Source organism: Betta splendens, chromosome 19 (genome assembly GCF_900634795.4).
Source record: "Betta splendens chromosome 19, fBetSpl5.4, whole genome shotgun sequence".
Lineage (NCBI taxonomy): Eukaryota > Metazoa > Chordata > Actinopteri > Anabantiformes > Osphronemidae > Betta > Betta splendens.
In genome coordinates, this window is record NC_040898.2 from 13,747,814 (window position 1) to 13,769,255 (window position 21,442).

At 42.6% G+C, this 21,442-nt stretch overlaps 2 protein-coding genes across 3 annotated transcripts; both read right to left on the minus strand.

Annotated features, from left to right (window-relative positions):
* Positions 1-178: 178 nt before the first annotated feature.
* LOC114846498 (vesicle-fusing ATPase-like) lies at positions 179-15,364 on the minus strand. Its single transcript, XM_029135507.3, has 22 exons — positions 15,208-15,364; positions 13,568-13,653; positions 13,141-13,237; positions 12,404-12,443; positions 10,979-11,145; positions 10,725-10,832; positions 10,477-10,552; positions 9,828-9,983; positions 8,411-8,610; positions 7,405-7,570; positions 7,186-7,260; positions 6,849-7,036; positions 6,122-6,217; positions 5,810-5,966; positions 5,587-5,720; positions 5,388-5,454; positions 5,194-5,273; positions 3,718-3,852; positions 3,339-3,452; positions 1,290-1,345; positions 1,010-1,080; positions 179-596 (listed from the first exon to the last, which is right to left on the minus strand). Exons 1-21 carry the CDS (start codon positions 15,217-15,219, stop codon positions 1,050-1,052), a joined length of 2,241 nt encoding a protein of 746 aa, XP_028991340.1. The 5' UTR covers positions 15,220-15,364; the 3' UTR covers positions 179-596; positions 1,010-1,049.
* Positions 15,365-15,627: 263 nt separating this feature from the next.
* On the minus strand, positions 15,628-21,137 carry psmd11b (proteasome 26S subunit, non-ATPase 11b). Of its 2 annotated transcripts, none has more exons than XM_029135516.3 (13): positions 20,977-21,137; positions 20,165-20,266; positions 19,879-20,075; positions 19,181-19,238; positions 18,891-19,085; positions 18,118-18,262; positions 17,959-18,019; positions 17,588-17,650; positions 17,328-17,453; positions 17,169-17,204; positions 17,032-17,083; positions 16,807-16,949; positions 15,628-16,714 (listed from the first exon to the last, which is right to left on the minus strand). In XM_029135516.3, exons 1-12 carry the CDS (start codon positions 21,065-21,067, stop codon positions 16,807-16,809), a joined length of 1,269 nt encoding a protein of 422 aa, XP_028991349.1. In that variant the 5' UTR covers positions 21,068-21,137; the 3' UTR covers positions 15,628-16,714. The 2 variants fall into 2 exon arrangements, with proteins under 2 accessions (XP_028991349.1, XP_055360373.1); XM_055504398.1 differs by having other exon boundaries at positions 17,588-17,646; positions 17,955-18,019.
* Positions 21,138-21,442: the final 305 nt, after the last annotated feature.

Below are 21,442 nucleotides of genomic sequence, written 5' to 3' on the forward strand. Positions count from 1 at the left end.
TTTTTCAAAATGGTGAAATATTCATGCCACATCACAATTAGAAAAAGCGTTTTGGATTTCAACAGGTCATGATTGTATAACAAAAATATTACAAGGTTCAATCTTTTTGTCTTGTAAGTAGCACAAAGGCACTAAACCTTAACTAGAACGACACAATTCAACAAAGAATTTACTCTGCTCAATGTCCAATCCTGAACTTTATTACCCACTAAATTCTTGGTGTATTTTGCTTCCCATAAACAATAAACAAAGGAGCTCATCATCAAGCAGCTGACACCCAGTTTGCAAGAGTGTTAGTGATATAGTTAATTTATTCATACAAAGAACAAGGCTGCTCTGGAGTGAACTCATTACATGTGTGCCTCCACACTAACATTAGTGTTTATGTGTTAGTGGCATCTCAACACAATGCACAGAGATGCCACGAACACGTCTCCTGTTTCATGTTAGTGGAGATGCTGAAGGGGAGGAGGCTGCCTGCTTGGCTTGTGCTTGTGCAGACAGAAGTGCACTGAGCTTCAGGGACGGGAGAGATGGAAAGTATCTCTCGCCGGCTTCCTCCTGCCACTCTCCTCCAGGCTTCCGTTCCTCAGCAACTGAGTGAAGAGAGAGACAAATAAAAGTGAGAAGAGACAGGCAGGCGAGGGAGACACGCTGCCACAGGAGAGCACCTGTCTAGTCGACCTATTTTTAGTGCGCTAACTATACCATAAGTCTCTGAGGCTGCGCTGACAAGCGCAACTCTCAGTGCAAGTCGAGAAGTTGTTCAAGTTTGTGTTGTTGTCACCCAGAGCTGCCTGTCGTCCTGAGCTTCGCAGCTTTAAAGAGAGAAACGCGTCGTTGCAGGTCCTCCGCTAAATATTAAAAATTGTTAAGACTATGAATTAGCAGTCACCCACCAGAAGCTGGGTGACTGAGTCTCACTACAGACAGCTGGACTCATTACAGAATTAAACACACAGTAGTTTTATTTGCTTCCTGTCAAGAGTTCGCAGACACATCTTCTTACCAGTGAACCAGAGGCATCCTTCACTATGAGGCTCCACTGTCTAGATGACCACAGAAGCTTTGGGACCCAGTCTGCAGGAAGAAAATAGACAGAAACGTCTATTATTAATCACACTTGGTCAGATAATCAGAATGTAAACATTTAGTTCTTCTGACTAAGTTTTATTTCTTTCGCTGCAATACAAGTGACAAATGTCTCGCATGGCGCGAGTGTGTTCAGTGTCACAGATGAGCCTCGCGCTCAAAGCAGGAGTGGTGAGAAACAGGAAAGGAATACTTACGCTCCTTCGTCCTTCAGTAGACTCAGGAACTTGGTTACTCTGAAGGAATGATCCATCTACAAGACAGGCGTGTTACACTTCAGTGGAGAGAGGTTTGAACCAGCACAGATTAAAACAAGAGAGCAGTTTCAAATGGATTTAGGTCCTGGGGTTCAGGCTGTGGTTTGTACAAACACGACTGTAAAGAAGGGGAGGGAGAGGAAGCAAAATTAATGGCACCCTATGCAGTAACTTACAGTACGCCTGGAACTGCCTTTAGCTACTACTGACACGAGAACCAGAAACATAGGAATGAGAGGAAAAGAAGGAGGCTGAGGAGGAACTACCCATGTGTCTGCGTGCTGGCTGTTTGCTGCAAGTCCCTGCAAACACAGCTTCATACTTCTTCAGGCTCTGGATGGTGTGTGTGTGTGTAAAACATGGCTGCATTTGTGCATACCACAGCAATTACACAGCATCCAGCCTCAACAAACAGGCTGTACGTCTCATCGACATACCACAGACGCACAGTCAGGACCAGAAATTAACACCAGCCTCGAGTCAGATTCTGGTCAATATCTGCTTTCAATTTCAAAGTCTGCCACCGGTTTTATTAATAATTCATAAATTAGTGTTTAAATAGGTCCATATATTTAACAAAATAGAACTTTAAAGACACTGTTGGACTATTCGAACACTTAGCCTGACACCACGTTTGGACGCTCACAAACTAGCATCAACTGCGCTTTTAAAGCTGCAGTTGGTAACTTTTCTCCAGCATTTTGATGCTAATGTCATGAGGCAGACACAGCGCCGACCTTGTTCACTGCACCAGCCTCCGCTGTTCTGCAGCTGCATTATAAACGAGGACGATGACAGATGTTTGTGACAGTCAAGTGTTGGATTTAAAAAAAGATGATTTGTGGACGGCTGTTAGCCTCCTAGCCTCGCTGGCTCCCACACTGTGTTTACCGCTTCGCTCACGCTATTTCCAGTCCACTGTGCTTTTGGCCACACCGCACAAGTAAATTTAACCAGGCAGATTCTGGTCTGACTTCAGCTTTAGGCAAGAAATTATAATCATAATACGCCAGTGACAGACCAACACCAAGTGAATATTTGTACCCGAACCAAACCAAGACAATCTGACGAAAACACATGACATCTGGTCTGTGTTGGGTATAAAAGTTCATCCTTCAGCGACAGTGTTGAGTTTAATAAGTTGCCACCTCTGAAGCATTTGTTTGGCAAAGCACCTTCATTTAAAGACATGAAACGAGAACAATGTCAGGTTAGAATGAATCGGAAGCGACTTAAACAAACATACATTTGTTACCTTAGTTATTAATGCATTAATAATTGCTCAGTGAGTCTCTGCTTTGACTCGACCCCTACAGGGCTTCACTTAATACAAATACACAATTACACAAATCTCAACAGACATTTTTGCAAAAGCCTATTTCCAGGCCAAACCACAGAACCTCTAAAGGCTAAATGTGAGGTAGGCTTCATAACCACAGTCCTTACATGCAAGTGGGCTGTTGAAGGAAAGCCAACAGTCTAACATGAGTTCATTTGTATTTCCAGAAGTGGGTGGTTTAATGTTCACGTCTAACACACCCCATGTGTTGGCCCCGGTGACGACTGGTGCAGTGTAGGTACACAATCCATGGAGCATGTTTGACTGTTCCTATGAGTCGCCTCCCTCTGATCCAGAATGTGTGACTGGAACTCGGAGGGCTCCGCAAAACATGGTTTCACACCAGCTGGATCTCAACGCGTGGGTGAGTGGTTTGTGAACTACAACTGTGCCGAATTTCCTGCTCACCAGAATCTGTTGACTTGCTCAGACTGACGGCCAGATGTGGCTGCTCGAGTTCAGACCACACGATTAGAAGAACAATAATATCCAGGCTGAGCCAACTTGAAAGTGTGTTTTAAATTAGAAATGTGAAGAGAACTCCTCACAGCTGACCTTCAGAGATTAGATGTTGTTTAACTTTAGTGTTAGCATCCCTGCATCCAGCATCAGGACTAAACACTAAAGCCGATAACGCATCTCTGTCTCACCTGTGCAGCCATTTCAATCAGCATGAGCAGCTTTTTGATGCCAATAGACAGCCTCTGGCCCTTCACAGCCCTAGCTATGCTGGCCCGCTCGTTCTCCTGGAAACTGCCCAGCAGCTGTGGAGAGCGGAGAGAAAGCAAGCGGCATGAACATGGGGATTAAAATGGGCACAGTGTGAAATTCATTCAGTCAATTATGGGGTCAAATCCTGCCTAGTCTAAACAGCAACAGTGGGTTTTGCAGTTGTATTTAAGTAATGAAACATTATATGGTAAGGTCTTCACACTCTTTTGGAAAAGTGTGTGTGTGTGTGTGTGTGTGTTAAGCTTATTTGTGGATTACAGAGTTGGAAAGTTGGACACATGTGTGTCATTACTGTACCTCCAGGGCCTCCACCAGCTCATCACCTCCTGAGATGTTGGGAATGTGGATGGTGGTGCTGAAAGCATCCAGCATCTCCATCTCCTGGAGGACATCTTTACGGCTTGTGGTGCCAATGATCAGCAGCTTACGACCCTGAAAGATGCGGGGAATTTACGCGTTTATTCATCCATTTACGCAAATATAATATGATCACACGCTAACACAATATGCAATCCTGTACTGCTATAAAAACTGGTTGTGGGGAGTCTCATAACTATTACAACAAGCTGGAGAACAGTGGACCAGAATGGTCACAGCCGAAGATCTACATTTAAAAAAGCGCCACAGACCAACCACAATGTGATCGCTTGAAACAACCTCTGGCCAGGAATCCGTCCCCTCTGAGTTAAAGAGGTGAACAGAACTGAATCATGCAGTTTCAGTTCTAATTCGAGGGAGGAAATTAAAATGATCATGTGCCAGGTGAGAAGAGTCGTCTTAGGTCGTGTGTCCATTTTTCCATAACCTAGTGGTGAAGCTTTCATCAGAGAGCTATTTTTTCAGCACTCAATGCCACTTCATTTAAATGTTTCCTGTCTTGGGCTTAAGTGTTACCATTACAGGGAGTTACTGCCAAAGTAAGGATGCCCTCTTTGTAATGTGTTATGGATGTAAATGTGAGCTTTGGGGATTTTCGGAATTTCTTTAGGTCACAGTGAAACAGATTAAAAGAGAAAAACGAGGAAGAAGGGAGAGACAGGAGGACTGAGGAGAGAAGAGCACAACAGAGGGAACAACAGAGGACAACAGCAGAGACGACAAACATGAGCAGCAGGAGAAAGGAGAGAAGCTAAAGAATTGTGGCTGCGCTAAGCCGATGAGCTGGAGAAGGACCAGGGGAAGAAGACCAAGGAGGAGAGGCAGAGGAGTGGCGAGCAGACAGGGGGATTATGGCTGCTGGCTGCCCCCCCATGGCGTGGGGGGTTGAGATGCTGCATGCAGATGAGGTGCCACACAGGCGGTGGTGCTGCCAGGTCCTGGCTCTCTCACAGAGCCCATTCTCCTTCGTGTCCCCCTGGCCTCCCCCGGCCCCAGGCACCCCGCTGGGCCCAGCGCTTTACAACCCCAGAGGAGCACTGCAGCCAGGCATTCAGCAGCAGGCCACTTTTCATGCACATGCATCCATATAGCGAGCTATACTCTCATTCACAAACCTATCAACACACACACACACACACAACTACAACCAAAAGAACTATGAGAAATGGGTCTCCACCACCACCATTCACTGGGAGCACAACAGGCCTGGGCCACAACACTAGCTAATAACCACACACTCACACACAGTCACTAACGCATGCCAGTCGCATTCAAAGACCTCCAACAGTTTCTCACAAGCCCGTACGCTGGCATCTGCAAGATCTGCTGCCCTCTTCCTACCACACAGGGACTCGCAAGCCCACAGCAAGCAAAGGGAGCCACCGAGTTCATTACCTTTGGAGGAGGTTTCTTCAGCAGCACCAGCAAAGCTTGTAAGACCAGGTTGGAAAAACGAGGGCCAATGGGCACGAAGTCTGATGAAACATAGGTTTCTCTTAGTCAGTGGTGAATGTACAAATTATATATGCACAATTATTTAGTACTTAGGTATAAATTCACATTCGCATTACCTCATTCAGTGCACTCACCCAATAAACGTTCAATGTCATCCACAACCACGCAGCTCAACTGGGACTTGTAGGCATCTTCAAATATCTAAGAGTAAAACAATAATAAAAAACCTAACAACTTTACATACAACTACAAATCCTGAATTTGGTCTGGATTTGGAAACTATTATGTTTATTCAGTATTTCAAAATTAAGGTTCTAACATGACCACGGTTACTTTTTTGATGGCTTGACATTTGGCAATCTCTGAGTGTCCGATCATCTTGTCGGGGGAGCAGATCTTGATGAAGGGGAACTGGGAGTCTTCAGAGATCTTAGCTGCCAGAGCAGTCTTACCACTGTTGGGTGGGCCTGAGTGTAAAGATGGATTACATTACGTTGGTCAGCGTTTAGAATGGCCTCGTTGTCACTGTAGATGAGGGGATGCGTGAGAGTCCTACCCTCCAGAAGCACAGAGACCAGTGGTGTGCGGTCGCTGTCCTTCGTCTGCTTCACCAGAAGCTCCCCGTCCTGCAGGACCGCCGACACGGGGTCACCCCACCGAATGATGCCATTCATTATGTAGCTGGCATAGTCCTCCTGGTTGGTTCCAAAGGCCTGGAGAGGAAGGAGGAAGCAACGGAAAACAGTGAGTCAGGTCCATGTGAATGTGGGATAGAAAAATAAACCTTTTGAAATCATACTCGTGTGGTCTGTTAACTATGTAGCTCTACTTGATGCAGCGTGTGATATGCAGTTTTGTAGCGACTTACAGGTTTGATGTCGTTACTCAGTGAGGCCATGAAATCCAGCCTGCTGACCTGCAGCTTCTCGGCAGTCTCAATGTTTACCTCCACTGTGTTACTAGCCTAGAACACACGCACACACACACAAAAAAAGTTGAGAGACAGCAAATAATTCAGTATTTTTATCACAGCGTGAACTCCATGCCCTTGCTAGTTAAATCCATCATGAAGTATTGCACACTTAGATGGCACAATGAGACAGGAGACAATGTGCTCCCTCAGAGCAGAAAGGTCAGACAGAGAGAAGAATAAGTGCTCAGAGGAGTAAAGAAAAAACGTCACGGCCGTCAGACATGTGTAAGGCCCTTGTCTGTCATTAATCATCACCCTCCAATATCTGCTGCTCCGTGCGTCTGTGGGGGCAGAACATTTAACAGATGAGGACTTCGCCTTGTCGGCGTGTCCCACTGGCTCATACAGATTTGGGTCTGTGCACCTGATAAAACACTTGCTGTAAGTGAGGGAGCACACATCTGGGTTCTGCAGCCATCCTTCTTCACCTGGGTGGTTGTTAAACTGGCACCACGCACAGTAATGCATCATGTCACCCAGTGTGTGGCCTACAGATTTTAGATCTTAAGGTGCGTGTTTGTGTAGGTAGTGCTGACACAAGTCGGTTTATGAAGATGCTGAAGTCCACTACACATTCAAATGTGAAAGGCAGATAAGTGACAGACCGGTAAAATGTCCTGACCTTAATATGTCTGTTCATAGCGGTGGACTGTGCAGCCCTGACGAGGCCTTCCAGTTCGGCACCACTGTAGTTCTTTGTCTCCACAGCCAGCTCCTCAATGTCTACGTCAGTGGCCAGCAGCTCATTCTGACGCATCCTCGCCGTGTGAATGTTGAGGATCTGAATGCGACCCTTTTCATCTGGTAACCCTGATAGTAGAAAAAGAAAACAAAGGCGTTTACTGTGACTTTATGTGATGAGGCACATTTGAATTCACTTTTCATTCTTTTCATCTAATGCACACGTGGAGTTTACACTTGTGTGAAACCTTATATGCGTGCAGCTTCTCTTCTCTTACCAATCTCCATCTTCACCTCCAGTCTTCCGGGCCTTAACAAAGCCTCATCTATCAGGTCAGGTCTGTTGGTCATACCTGAGGGAGGAACAGATGGACAGATAGCAAAAAGGAGGGGAAGCAGATGAGATAGAGCGCAGATGTTGGGAGTCTATGATCCATTGGGCGTCATTTCTCTGCGTAAACCGGAGAGAGGGCGCGTTTCTGTATGCATGTTTGCACCTATGACCAGGATGTTGTTCAGCTGCTCCACGCCATCGATCTTGGACAGCAGCTGGTTGACGACGGTGTCGTGGACGCCTGTGCTGCCTGCCATGCTGCCACGCTGCTTACAGATGGCGTCAATCTCATCAAATATGATGATGTGAAGGCCGCTGTTGGGACCGAGCTGATGAACAAACATTACAGTAAGTTATTAAAAGTTTGCAGTACAAGACATCTAATGATATACACTGCAACGCTGCAGAATTTAAAATGAACCCCCTCCCTCCTTAAATGCAGCAGCACCAGATTATCAGAAGTAAATAAATCCTTCATCAGTTTTATTTTGTCAAATAGGGAAAAGATAAAAGACCTAATCAACTATGTTTTCTCATATTGAGCACATCAGCACTGACCCTCGACACAGAGACAGATGGAAACATTGCGGAGCACCAGGATGGGGGGTTATCCCTCCATCTCTAGACCTGTCAGTCTCAGACGTAGCATTTAAAGCAGGTGTGGAGCTGTGCTTATTACACACTGAATGGTGTGTGTGTGTGGGGAGGGCCAGTAGGAGGTCAGACACAGCCTAGCCCCTCATTAGGTGGTGAGGAGTGAGGCCTCACTGTCCAAACCAACCATCATCAACCACCTCGTCCCCCCACACACACAAACACGCCAGAACTTTACCAAGTTATTACAGCCATGCCTGAGTAAAGGGCAGATCTCTCCACTCCTGGAGAAATTAGCTTTGGTCTGTTTGGATAATTGCAGTCCTTATCTGTGTTTCACGGGGATAATTGCAAAATGCCCCCAATGAGATCTCGCTTTAAACAAACATGCCATTTTTATGTGACGTGAGGGAAGCTGCTCAGAGGTCATTTATCTGTAAGCTATGATTAATTACTTTTAGAAGCACGTGGAGTTTTTATGTTTGCTCTGCTTTGGTATCTTGCTTCATAAAACATCATCTACTTATGAATGTTATATAGTCTGATACGATACAGTAGCTCATAATAAACCTCACCCTCTTCTGTTCGTCCTCAGCATCTGCAAACAACTTCCTGATGTTGGCCTCAGATTCTCCGACGTACTTGTTGAGGATCTCGGGACCGTTGACGATCTTCGGCTCGCGGGCCTTGAGCATCTTGCCAATCTGCCGCGCCATCAGGGTTTTACCACAGCCTGGGGGTCCGTACAGCAGGATTCCCTTTACATGCTTACAGCCTGGAGACACGCAGAGAGGCAGGAATAAGGAACTGATGTCAAAGGTCTAGATCTGCGCATCTCACACTCATTTCAAACTGTCTGATAAAATAAATATTGCTGTTGTTGGGGGGATTATACCATTTTTGGTGAAAGAAAGAGGCCTAGACTAATGTATCACCATGCATTTATTGGCAAAAGAACACCAGGGCTAAAAAAAGCCACAGTTTTTGGAGAACATCTTCAAAAACATCAATACTGCAAGGGCTCCACTAAATCTGGTTCACATCATGGCTCTTTTAATTGACTTTTGCACCTGCTTAATGACATTTAGCTCAGACTAACCGAGAGGCCCCTGATAACCATCTGAGCTGCCATTTGGGCCTGCTGAAGGAAAAGCAGTCAGGAGCCAGGATGACAGGCGGAGGTGGAGGTGGAGGGAGAGGGGAGGGCCAAAATTGATGACCGTGTTGTGGTTTGGAAGAGAAAGCACTGGAGTTTGTAGCTGCCTCACCTCCCTGGGAGCAAAGGGGAGATGAGGTGAAACCTTTAAACCTGGACACCAGCTCCCAGTCCACACCTGGACTCCCTGCTCCCCACGCCTGCCAATTAAAGCTTTACCTTTAGCTGGACGCGCTATCAGGACACGCCATCTCATTAAGCCGCCAGCTGGCCACAGCCAAAGGCCCACCGCTGTCCACAACCTCGCGGCTAAAGGTCAGCTCACACACTGCTGGACACGGCCACAGGCTCTGAGCATTTTGTTCTAGATTTGAGTTTGTGTGCTTTTGTCAAGCTCACATTTCCTGACAACAGGTTTTCACAAGACGTCTAGATCTGGGAGCAAGGATTGGGACCACTGTGATTGTGTGCATGTGGGAGGAGAAGGGTTTGTGCATAACTCAAAGACTACCTCATGACTTTCATTACAATGAACCGCTGCCCTTTGAAAAGTGGATCATTATTGTCACCTGACAAATGTCAAATATCTATTAATGAGTGTTGATTTAAGGATCACGAGGTGAACAATACTTGACAAATGTGAATTTACTAGGCGACAGGTAATATGAACCTCCCTAACAAGTTTTGTGTGTGAGTATGTTCTTTTACTGAAGTCATGGACGTGCGAGAATGAAAATCTCCACACACTTATAAAATCAGGTTGAGTGTTGCAGCCAGATAATAGAAAAGGTGGAGGATCAGGCATAGACAAATGGATAAGCGAAGCTGAAACTCACCCATCTGTTCCACTATGTCTGGAGGGAAGACCCGGGAGGCAAAGGCTCTACGGAAGATGTCTGAAAACTCTTTGTCAAGGCCGCCAATGCCCATCTTCTCAAAGTTCCAGTCAGGGCTGATGATGGACTGACGAGACCCTCGAGTCTTGGCTTTCCCTGCAAGGCAAAAACGTGAACAAAAACTTAATTTTAAAAAAAAAGAAGCTGAAATCACAATCCCAAAGATATAGGTAACCAAGCAACTACGTCTAACAGATTCTATCTGAACACCTGCAGTTTTGTACATTTCCTTGAAAAGGCGAGATGAGGTGATGGGGTAAGAAAGGTAGCTTTGGATCCACAATAATGCTGATGTGCTGATGATAGTGATGGTGAGATACGATAAGACACGATCATATAAGGAGATAGAAATGCTTTGACATGAGATAAGCAATTTATAATATGGCCTCTGAGCTTCAGATCGTGAGACATTTAAAAAAAGCCGTAGGGGGGTATATATAAGATATAAACTCTATATTAAAACAACATCATGCTAGAAAAGTATGTAAAGAGACAGCAAGTCATCCAAAATGTGTCAAGTGTGCCCCCTTGTGGTTCTATACAGAATGCACACAACAAACCGGACAAGACCTGTGTTGCTGACACTCACCAACCAGGGTCATGGACGAGTCCGGTGACTTCTCAAAAATCACTTGACTGTTTGCCAACAACAAACCGATCTCAACCTGAGGCAAGACAAACACTGTTTTGGTCACAGGATAATCAGTAGTTATGTTCATGTTTATTTATAAATCTAATGTAAAAAACAAGTTGCAAGACTCAACACTTCAGAAAAAGCGGCCACTTATTATTTACACACACCACAGATGGTAAAGTTGGACACATGACATTATTTACCTTCGGCTTCTTGCCAGATGCCTGTCCGGCCTTCAGGATACTGGGGTCCATAGCCTCCATGTCCTTTATTTTTACGTTAAACAGCTTATCGGAGAAACTAAAAACCAACTATGAAAAAAAATAAAAGATGATGACAGGGAGCATATTCCTTTCTCCTTAAAAATGCAAGAAAAGTTAACAAGCAGAGTTTTAAAATATAAATGAGTAAAACTCCACAGCTAATAATGCAGCAGATCTGACAAAGGTCCAGGCACCTGCTGGCCGCAGCTGAAGGCCTGATTGTTGAAGTGCAGGATGAACTCGATGGCCATCTTATCGGAGTCGTACGTGTTACTGTCTGCATTCTTCTTCTGCAGAAAGTCTATGTCCACCATCATGGTGCTTATACACTGTCTGGACTTGTCGAATTTATAACTTGTTACTACAGGTGAGAAAGACATAGGTGGTTAGTTTGTAGAAAACAACGTGACAACTCAATATTACAGAATTATTGAAATGTCTGCTCTGTTAATGTCCAATTAGACATCGACTATCAGCAGGGTCTCAGCTCGAGTGCATTTTCACAGGGAGACATTTCAATAAAATGCAGTAATTGCCCCATTCCCTTAAAGTGGGAAAATTATTTTTCTTTTATTTTTTTTTTTGGAAGCATGGTGTGCTATAAGCAGCCACTGCCAGATGGTGCTAATATTTTCACTGGAGTCAGGTAATTATGAAAAATACTGCTATAACAGTGTAAAAATAACAATTATGGATTTTTGTTGGTTGGGAAACATTAGATGAGTCATTAAATCGTTTGGTGAAGTAAATAGCGTGTAAGAAGAATGCGGCTTTATCCGTTCATTTTCTGAGTCGAGGATTATATTTTCATTCTTGCTTTTTACTCCTCATATGCAGACAGCATCATAATAGCACCCATCATTCTCAACATCACTTTAGCCTGAGGGCAAGAGAAATGCTTTAATATCAAAGAATGGGTCCTGCCTGTCTGACCAGGCTCTCAGACATGTACTGTATGTGCGGTGACACGCTGTTATGCTGACTGTCTTGCTGCTGGGCAAAACATGTTCCCTCCACAACCTCACGACAGCTAAACAATAGCGCCACCTCATCCTCACATATAATTACTAATCAGACGTCAGCAGAGTGCCATCTAACACTGCAGCCTTTCAAGTCACTTATATGCAAGTTGCATAAAACCTTCAGAGTCTGGAAGTCTGAAGTGATAGATGATTATATTTCTCCTGTGGAGTGGTGCCTGTCACACAGAAAGAATTCAAGGATGAGACAGAGAGCCAGCCAGCCACTCCAAAACACAACTTCATGGCAGTAATGACAAAAGGATGAAATACAAGCCAGCCAAGACTCAGTGGGAGAAGAGGCTGCTACTGTAGATGGTGGAGGCGGAGGCCTCTCCAGCAATAAGAGGTTATTGTTGAGTGCAGCCATGAATGCGCATTAAGAAGTTAACATGCACTAACTTTTCTTTATAGCGGAAAATGCTGGTTGATCTTTGTGTTCATTTTTAGTTATGATGCGCCTCATTCCACAGCTGTCCTGCTCTGTAGAACCACTGCCTTGAAATGCTTTTAATTCTATCTGTCTGTAGTTGAATTTGGTCAGCACACAGGAACAATTAATAAATTCAACCAGAATTGTGTAATGCGTGTGAATCTTACCTTCCACCTCTTGTCCAATCGACAGAACTGCCCATTTTCTCTAAAAAAAATGGAAAAAAAGGAAAATCATTTAGCCCCATCGATCATGTCCTGTATGAGGACAGGTTATTGCAGTAAAAAGCAGGAAACAGGTTACAAACAAAGCTATTTGACACCTGAAAGCTACACAGTACAGACGACATGTTTCACATAGACATCAGTGCAACAATCCTCTGCAACACGGCCTTATTTCACAACTTCACAGTAAATTCATACATAAGTGTTTAAGGTTGAAGCTAATTCTGTCAAACATCAATCAGTCAGTTGTTGTTCTTGTAGTGAAATAAGACCATCCTGAGGATGTTACAGTAGTACCTGTGTGCTGCGGCTGTAAGGAGTACAGATGGAAGAGCGGGCAGAGACAGGCACGGCAAAGGGGAAAAAGCAGTAACAGACAGATTGAGACAACTGGAGGTCCGTGCAAAGAGCACACAGTCTAACGCATAGGACAGCATTGACAAACGCATGGACCCAAGGAGCTTCTGCTCTCACATTATACAAAAAACAATGCTTGTAGACAGTAGTTTGCTTCCTTCAACACAAGGGGTCACCAGTGATAAACTAAAAAATGGTAAATGTTAATTACTTATTGTTAAATCAGCTACTAGGAAATAATAATAATTATAATTATTAGCCGCATCAGTGGGATTACTGACAACATTACAACAACACAACTTAAACACTGAAGCCTACTGTACCTGTGGTAGACTGAAACCGATGGTCCCAAGGTTAACGCTGGGATGTCTCTTCAAGGTGAAAACGTATTTGTGGGTTGAAATTCGCACCGTCACGTGTCTGCATTAAAGAAGGACACAAAAGTAGTTTTATGAAACTAAGTATTTTATGCACATGGGATTTCGCAATGCACTTGAATTTTAAAAGACTGTCTGGACTGAAGCATGAGTCAAGGATTAACTATGACATCAAAAGAAGACAGAGAAGCATTTACTATGTGATAGATAAAATTTAAAAAAACAAACAGAATAAAGAAAAAACCTGTGTGTGGGAGATCATGTGTGGACACAAGTGAATCCCACTCGTCAGCGTGCTGACGTAGGTTAATGTGAGACACAGCTGCTGAGGCGTCTGGTATGAAACCAACTGTAGTGAGAAAATCCCACTCACTCTTCAAAGTGTTGCTCCTTCTCATTGATGACGACACAGTTGGTCAAGGACAGTTCATCTGTCGGGCATTTTGCTGCTTGCATAATCTGAAAAGAGATCACAAAAAATGTCAGGAAGTAGAACCTATGAATTGTTACACTACGATAATTTGTACTCGTTTAGTTATTTTCTAATTTGAATGTTTGTAATATTGACTTGACAAAAAAATTTAAATATCAAATATTACTGCCTCATGGTGGGAAGACAAATCTAATAATGAATATCTAAACTCTTTCTTTCTTTGCAGCTATTGTGGATCCTGTTTGACATGGATGTTACGCTTTTAAAATCATACACAAGCCATTACTGGGACGTGTTAACAGCCTTTTCACATTGATCTTCACACTGTTGCACAGCCACACAGGAGTAGACTGTAGGTCATCGCTAATGAGGCATTATCTCACTCCCACCAGCAACATCACTCCCACACAAACCATCTCAGCATACGTGTTACCATGGAGACGCCTCTACACTGATTCTACCTCTCAGACATAGACACAAAACTGTAAAATTCTTCACAAAGAAAAAATCTACAAACTTGACAGCTGCAAATACAATTTGCATAAATAGTATTTGTGATGAAATCAGGAAGTGTGGAAAGCAACAATGTGAACAAGCTCAGACACTTAACCAGTACAGCCACAGTGAGGTCAGCCCACTATTGCAACAACATTTTGTTTTATTTCCTAATGCAATGACAGTATGACAATAGATTGCCATACAGGATTGACATTGTTGCCCATATCGTAAAAGAGTGGTTTAGGAGGAATAACTTTGACAACAGCGTGCACAACCCTGATTAAGATCCGACACTGGTCCATTTAAGGACAGGTTTCTAACTCTCCCTGCCCATTACCTCGACCAGGTGTGTCAGCAGCTGTTGATTGACTGATCACACCTGATCAAGTAATCAGTAGGAGCTGGGGCAGAGAGAGTAGGAAAACCAGGAAAAGAGTGGCAGGGTTTGATACTCCTGCTTTACACAGTGATCCGATAACTGTACAACCTTGTTGAACCTTTCAATGATTAATGTGTTTTAGCACAGCTCTCATATTTGTGTTGATTAATAAACTAGGATCTGTTTTTTGACTCCAGGGGACCTTTTTGACGTCATGGCTAGTAGTAAATTTTAGTGCTAGAGCTAAACTGTGATTTGGATGCAGCTGTACCTAACAAACTGACAACTGTGTGTATTTGTAAAGTCTCTTCCTCCTTAACATTCAAAGTTCACTACACTTCCTTTATTCCAGTCTAAATGTATCATTTTAAAAGTTGTGGCTCTGTTTGAAGACTTTGGGAAAACCATGTTAGTCTGTTAAAAATTGCAATGGTGACAGGTCGACTACTCTGTTAAACAATTGAATATATGAACATAATAAGAGCAGGCTAGTAAAAGTGCTACATGCTAGCAACAGAAGTCATAAGATCCACCGTTACACTTCCGGGCTGTAGGCTCCGCCCACAGGCTACTGCTGCGCTGGCTCACTTTTAGTCTCACTAAACCTCCCGGCTCTTTAAGCAGACGCTAGTTTAAGTACTCTTACTGTTCCGTACTCAATATGATTGAGATTAAGTTCTAATATACACTAACTTAAACTCACCCGAGCAGCCATCTTTGTATTTTTTTCAGTCTTTCAAGTGAAAATCAGCATTAACGATCCGTTGACATCAGGACTGCAGAAATGAGACTGACGCGAGGTGGAACGTCTGGCGTGACGTCATCACGCACGCGATGCGACACTTTGTAGGTGGGAGCGGGACAAAGGCACGCAGAGGCGAGATATACGCTGGTGTATTAGTTATTCTCGGTGTGACTAAATTTATGATGCTAAAAAAATAAAAAAGCTGTATGTGTATAAAACACAAAGGTAAAATTGATATAAATGCTATATGATTATATATATGATGCTCATCTTGAACATGACAGCCCAATTTACGCTGACACAATTCGTCACACTTGTCGAAGCATAATGTCAAAAACATGAGGCATCAGAACAGCACTCGTTCAGGATCAACAGATACTTGTGTGAATTAATTTTATTGATAAACATGTTTTTCTTTTGTCAGTTTGGTCGAACAAAAATGAAGATGACAGACAATCTCAAACTGTCAGACTGATTTAATGCCCTTTGATGAGAGAATGCTTTGAAAGGCCAGTATAGCAGCAGAGACACGAGCAAGACACAATCCTTAAAATACAAAATATTTATTTTGAAAATGTATTTATAAGAAAAAAAAATCCAAATCAAAACCATACAAATTGTTTGGTTACTAGCATACCACACTAGTGCTAGGAACTAACAATGGAGAATTGCTCACTCAGGGACGACTCGCAGATGCTCAGAGGCAATCTCCACCTCTGCCCTTGGATTTCAGGTTGCATCCAAACACTGAGGCAAAACGGAGCGCTGAAACAGTGGCACCAGTGGTGAAATGGCATCCTGTCTGTTCTATAAACTCAGATTAGCAGAAGGGGCAGATATGTGGCAACCAACTGATTTTGTTTTTTAACAAACACAAAACAAATAATTTGAATTTAACACATATCTGAAATACAGTGGGGACATATTGTTGGCATTGATATGGTGAGGGAGAAAAAATAAAAACTGAAAAAAGAAGTATGCCAACCTTCCAAAAACTGAACAGTGTGCTTTTGAAAGATATGGACAAAAAGGAAGGAGCCTCAAGTTTGCATCCACAACTAGTAGCACAGTCCGAGGCTGCAGAGGTCAATGTTGCACCTTTGAGGTTGCAGTGGAGCCTAAGGCTTGGTAAGCCCAACCTTGTAGCAGATATAAACATATATGTATTCTTAAACCTTTTTAATCTTTTTATTGTGGTTGTACAATATTCCCTGATGGCCTAGTTTGGCCGCTTGAGTGTTATACAGAATCCTGAAGAGATACCAAAATAAAAGGAAAAAAAAAAGAAGAACATGACAAGTGATGAAACTGTCCACTGAAGGAGAGGAGAGGGAGTCTGATGGGGGAATCCTGTTTGTTGCCGTTTGTGGGACTCTTGTTGCTCTCCCTTGTCCCAATTTTAAAATCTTACACACGCTGGTCAAACACACACAGTTCCTCCATCGCAGTGCAATGGCAAGCAGCTCTGAGGAAGAGAGGTGTAAAGAAAAACCTTTATTTTAGAAAGACTCGAGGAGCATTAAAAAAAAAACCTCTTCTCTTGTAGAAATGTTTTACCTATGTCAACTTCTTGGCTTTGTTGTAAAGTGAATCCACAACTTTGCTCATGTTCTGAATAGTTTCCAAGGCTGCCTCGTATGTTTTGTCCACTGGGGGCTCCTCAAATATGATCAAGACGCCTTCACCTTGGTCGAGAATTCCTGAAGCAGTGTCATAAAATGTTACAACTTGCGCTACATGTAACATACATAAAGGTCATATTTGTTTCAAGCAGCACATTACCGTGAAACTTTTTGTCCAGAATCATCTGTGATAATTTGCGCTCAACATCACCCTATAAAAGAATTAAAAGATTAATATAACAATCACTTTAAAATGCACATAATGTGTTTATAGGCAAAGTATAACTGGATAATGACCTTTGAGAGCTTGATTAAACCTGATATGTGTTCTATCTGAAAACAGAATAAGAGACAAATCAAATAAAGTCCATATTTGATAATGAAAAACAATAAGACTATAACGAATGATATGAATAAACACTATATGGAATATGGTAACGTCTAGCAGATTCTTACCTGTACTCTGGAGAAGGGCTCAATTACTCGGATGAGGTTTTGTTCCAGCAGATTGTCGTACAGCTTTGCCAGGTGAGTGTTGATAATTGGATCGTCCCTCAGTTCTGCTCTGTACTCTCTCAGGGCCTGAAAATGTAGAAATAGGACTTCTAAAACTTGAACTTGGAGGAAATGCGAGCAGAAGCTCAGAAAACTGCACGACATATTGAAAAATTAATGAAAAACGGCATCGCCCTTTTAGCGTTTGGCTGGATTCTTACCTTTTCAAAGTCTGCTAATGACCGGTTCTTACTCGCCTGGGCAACACATTTCAGTGCGTCTGTCTGAACAGATACAAGACAAAATCATTTCAGTGTTATTCTACAAACGCAATCAGCTGCACAACACATAATCGTCTATAATGTAAACAGATGGTAATGTTCTTTCAGAATGATCAATACTTCAAAAACTATAAAACTTGGTCCAGAAAAACAAAGCATGAGCTACTGGAAGCAGTCAGGCAACAAATAGCAGCTCTTACTTCATTTTTTAACATAGTTTGCATCATCAAATAGGATTCATGTTTAATCAGATTTTTTGTGTAGCAGCCCCAATGCTGAAGAAAAATACAAAGATTGATGTTAGCACTTGCCTGTCGGCCGGCGTATCGCAGGGCCAGTTTGCCACTGATCAATGCTTGTACCTCCTCTGGTCTGAATGAGAAGAAATAGATAGAGGAGATATTTGAATTCTGTACTCAGACTTCAGTTAAATGATATTGTGCTTCTGGCATGTCTTCAACATTACTCACAAGTTGAGAACTATTTTACACAGAAGCATGTATTTGAGTGCTGTAATGGCTTTTGGGCTGTCGATGGAGTCGTAGCCCTCAAAGGCCTCAAAGAAATAGGAGTAAGCTGTCTTCCAGTCCTTCTCCTCTGCTGCATGGATGATTCCTGCAACATTATGTACAACAGTTACCATCTTGCAGGGCTAAAAACGAAGTCTGCAGTACATGTATTATAATTCAAATAAATTAATTAATCCCATATTTTCAGATTTTCACTGTTGGAATATGGAATATTTAAACTTAATGTGAAACAAAGGAAGTATCAGTCATAAATGATCTCCCCCCCCCCAGCAGTAAACTGAGAAGTGACTAAGGATGATATTATCATGCCTCCCAGCTCTTCCTCAAACATCGTTAAGTATAAATTGTGTGACTAAACTGGGTCTCTGAAGAGAAAACAGAAAGTTTTTTCGCCAACAACCAAAAAGTACTGCACTAAGATTTGATTTATACCCCTTAAAGTGTCTGTAATGCTCGCTGGGTGGAATTTTGTGTTTATTTGTAGCCACCGGCAAGTCACATGTACTGGATAATGTCCAGCTGACCAAGATTTACTCTATCTGTCATACCTATAATACAAGCAGCATAATTCACACTGTGACTGGCATATAATTAGCTATTAACTTCTTTGTATAATAAGCACCGGGGGTAGTTTATATTGATACATTATGTCTGATGTTCAAGTTAGTCTTTTTTCTAATCCATACAATAGAAACACACAGAAAGAAAACTACCTGACTGTAAGTCCAGAGCTGCCTGGAGCTTTGGAGGACAATAAATGGCATTAGCGGTGGTCCTGGCTGAAGTGAGGGCAGCACGGGCCTTGGGCAGGTTGCTGAGAGCGTGGTACGTCTTACTTTCAAGCAGCTGAACTTCTACAAGAAGAGCCTTATCGTCCATCTTTTTGAGCTCCTGAAGCAGCTGCGAACCTAAGGAAAAGGTAACGTGAATAGCAAATATTACTGTTTGTCTATCTGTAATGTACCCAATATTGATATCAATATTAACAACAACAACAACATACCAAGTGCCAAGGCCTCTTGGTACCTTTTGGTGTCAAAATAGAGTGAGATGAGTCTTGCCTGAAAGAAAAGATTGTGATGTTAGCCATGCATAGAGCAGCAGTATAAATCTGTAACCTGTAGTCTAAGGGATTATATACGGAAATAAAAATAAAGAACATATTTTGAGTACATTCAGAGTTGTGGAAAGTTATTAAAAGAGCTTTTAAAGGTGGACTTCTTTAAGTACATGACGACTTTTGCTTCAATCCACTGTTAATTTTCCCTTTACTTTTCATTCAGAACGCAACCACAGTTTCTTGTTAATCCTGGATTTTGTAATGCAGCCAAAAGCTGCAGGTATTTCTGACACTGAAGACAAACCTGTTGACAGTTGTGTGTCCACTAAGCCTATTTTGGCTTCTACGGAGTGATGTCAGAAATAGCAATGTATAGCAAGTGCATAAGCATCTTATGTTTACATTGCATGTGTACGTCCACCAAAATGTTGTACTACACTGAAATCACAGTATCCTCCACCCCATAAACATGTTGAATTTGCTCCTGCCCTCACCATTGTGGTTGAAACAATCAATTACATGATGCCAATGAAAGCTGTTTCACCTGTAGAAAAGACTATACTAAAAGAAGTATTGTAATTATTCTGTTACTCATTAGCAATGAGGTGTGAGATTCCCAACTTTTTAACCTATAACCTTACTTCAAGAGCTTGTCGTAGGAAGGTCCTCTTCTCTGCCTTAGCCCACTCAATGCACTCAAGACACAGTTCTACCTCCTGCCCTGTCGCAGCCTCCATGTCAAGGAACAGGTCCAGCAGAGAGCGGACCAGACGAGCTGCCTTGGCCTTACTAATTGAAATCAGGAAAGGCCTGACAAATTTTAACAGACCCCCTAGTTCTGGAGAAAGCAACAAAACACAAATGTTAAAATACAGAATGAAATGTTTTACTTGAAAGAAATTAAAACACCAAACGTTTAATCAGTACCTGCGGCTTGTCCTGTCTTAGCCAGGAGTGTACCCAGCTCCAGGATGCTCTGTTCCTTAACCCTGACAGCTTCCTCATCATTCTCCTGGACATCTCTCCTCACTGTAAATCAAATTTAAATCAACATTTAATTAGTATGCTAATCATGTTCAGCCTTTACACAGATTTCCACTGTATGTTGTCAAAACAACAGAGACTAGTTGCCAGACAGCTAGAGGGCTGGGGTGACGAGGCAAATTGAGGACAGCGTTCTCTCTAAGGAGAACGTATGATCCGTTAACTCTATTGCAATTTTCATTTTCTCGTGTGTGTAAACAAAATCACGCCAGATAAACATTTACCAATAGCCTACTAATACGCCAATGATACTTAAGTTAGTAGTAATTTACAACTAGTAAAAGCTGCCTTTTACTGTGTTGGCAGTACATGTTAACAGGCTTTTGACAACAAGCTAATGACGCGAGCCACATAAATATTCAGGCTATGTAGAAATAAAACGTGAAGCTAAATGTGGTAAGCTGTGAAATGTAGTTATTAAACTACAATCGGAAAACTTGACAACTCGAATAATGACATTGAATTTGTGGTTATATTCGTAATATATATCACGACCAGGCCTGCAACTAGCACAACTGCTAAGTTGCTAACCTGCTAGCATCCACTATCACTTACCACTAAGCACCGTTCAACAGTGAGTCAGCACCGGCTCTTGCTAGTCAACGGCACTGGCTAACACGCTAGCCTACGGACTGTGATAAAGCCAGAGCAATCAGGGAACTCTGCTTATCTTAGTAAGCGAGCTGAACACATACCTATTGAATGGAGAATATCAATAGATGCGTTGCTGTCCGTGCTAATGAGAGACTGGGCTCTCTGAAATTCAACCACCGCTGCAGCCGCCATCTTCCTTATTCAAATGCTGCTTGAATGAAAGCTACGTGCGGGGACTACGTTGCCGTGTGTATGTGACGTCACTGCCCCGGTTGCATGTCGGGAGTTTATAGCTTTGGGGAAATGTAGTCTCTGAAAGAAATCGCGTATTAGCGATTTTTTAACCATTAGTTGATCATGCTATTAACTCGTAATTAACTCGTTAATGTGAGTAATACATTGAAGTGAATAAAATCAGTTAGTTTAATAAGGTTTATACAGGTTCAACAAAAAGTACATTTAGATAGGGCACGAATTTAGATCTAAAGCAAGACAAATAAATCGTTAGTGGATGCCGTCCGGACAACACATAAAGGTTTTGCTACCAGGTCAGCTCGATAATAACAG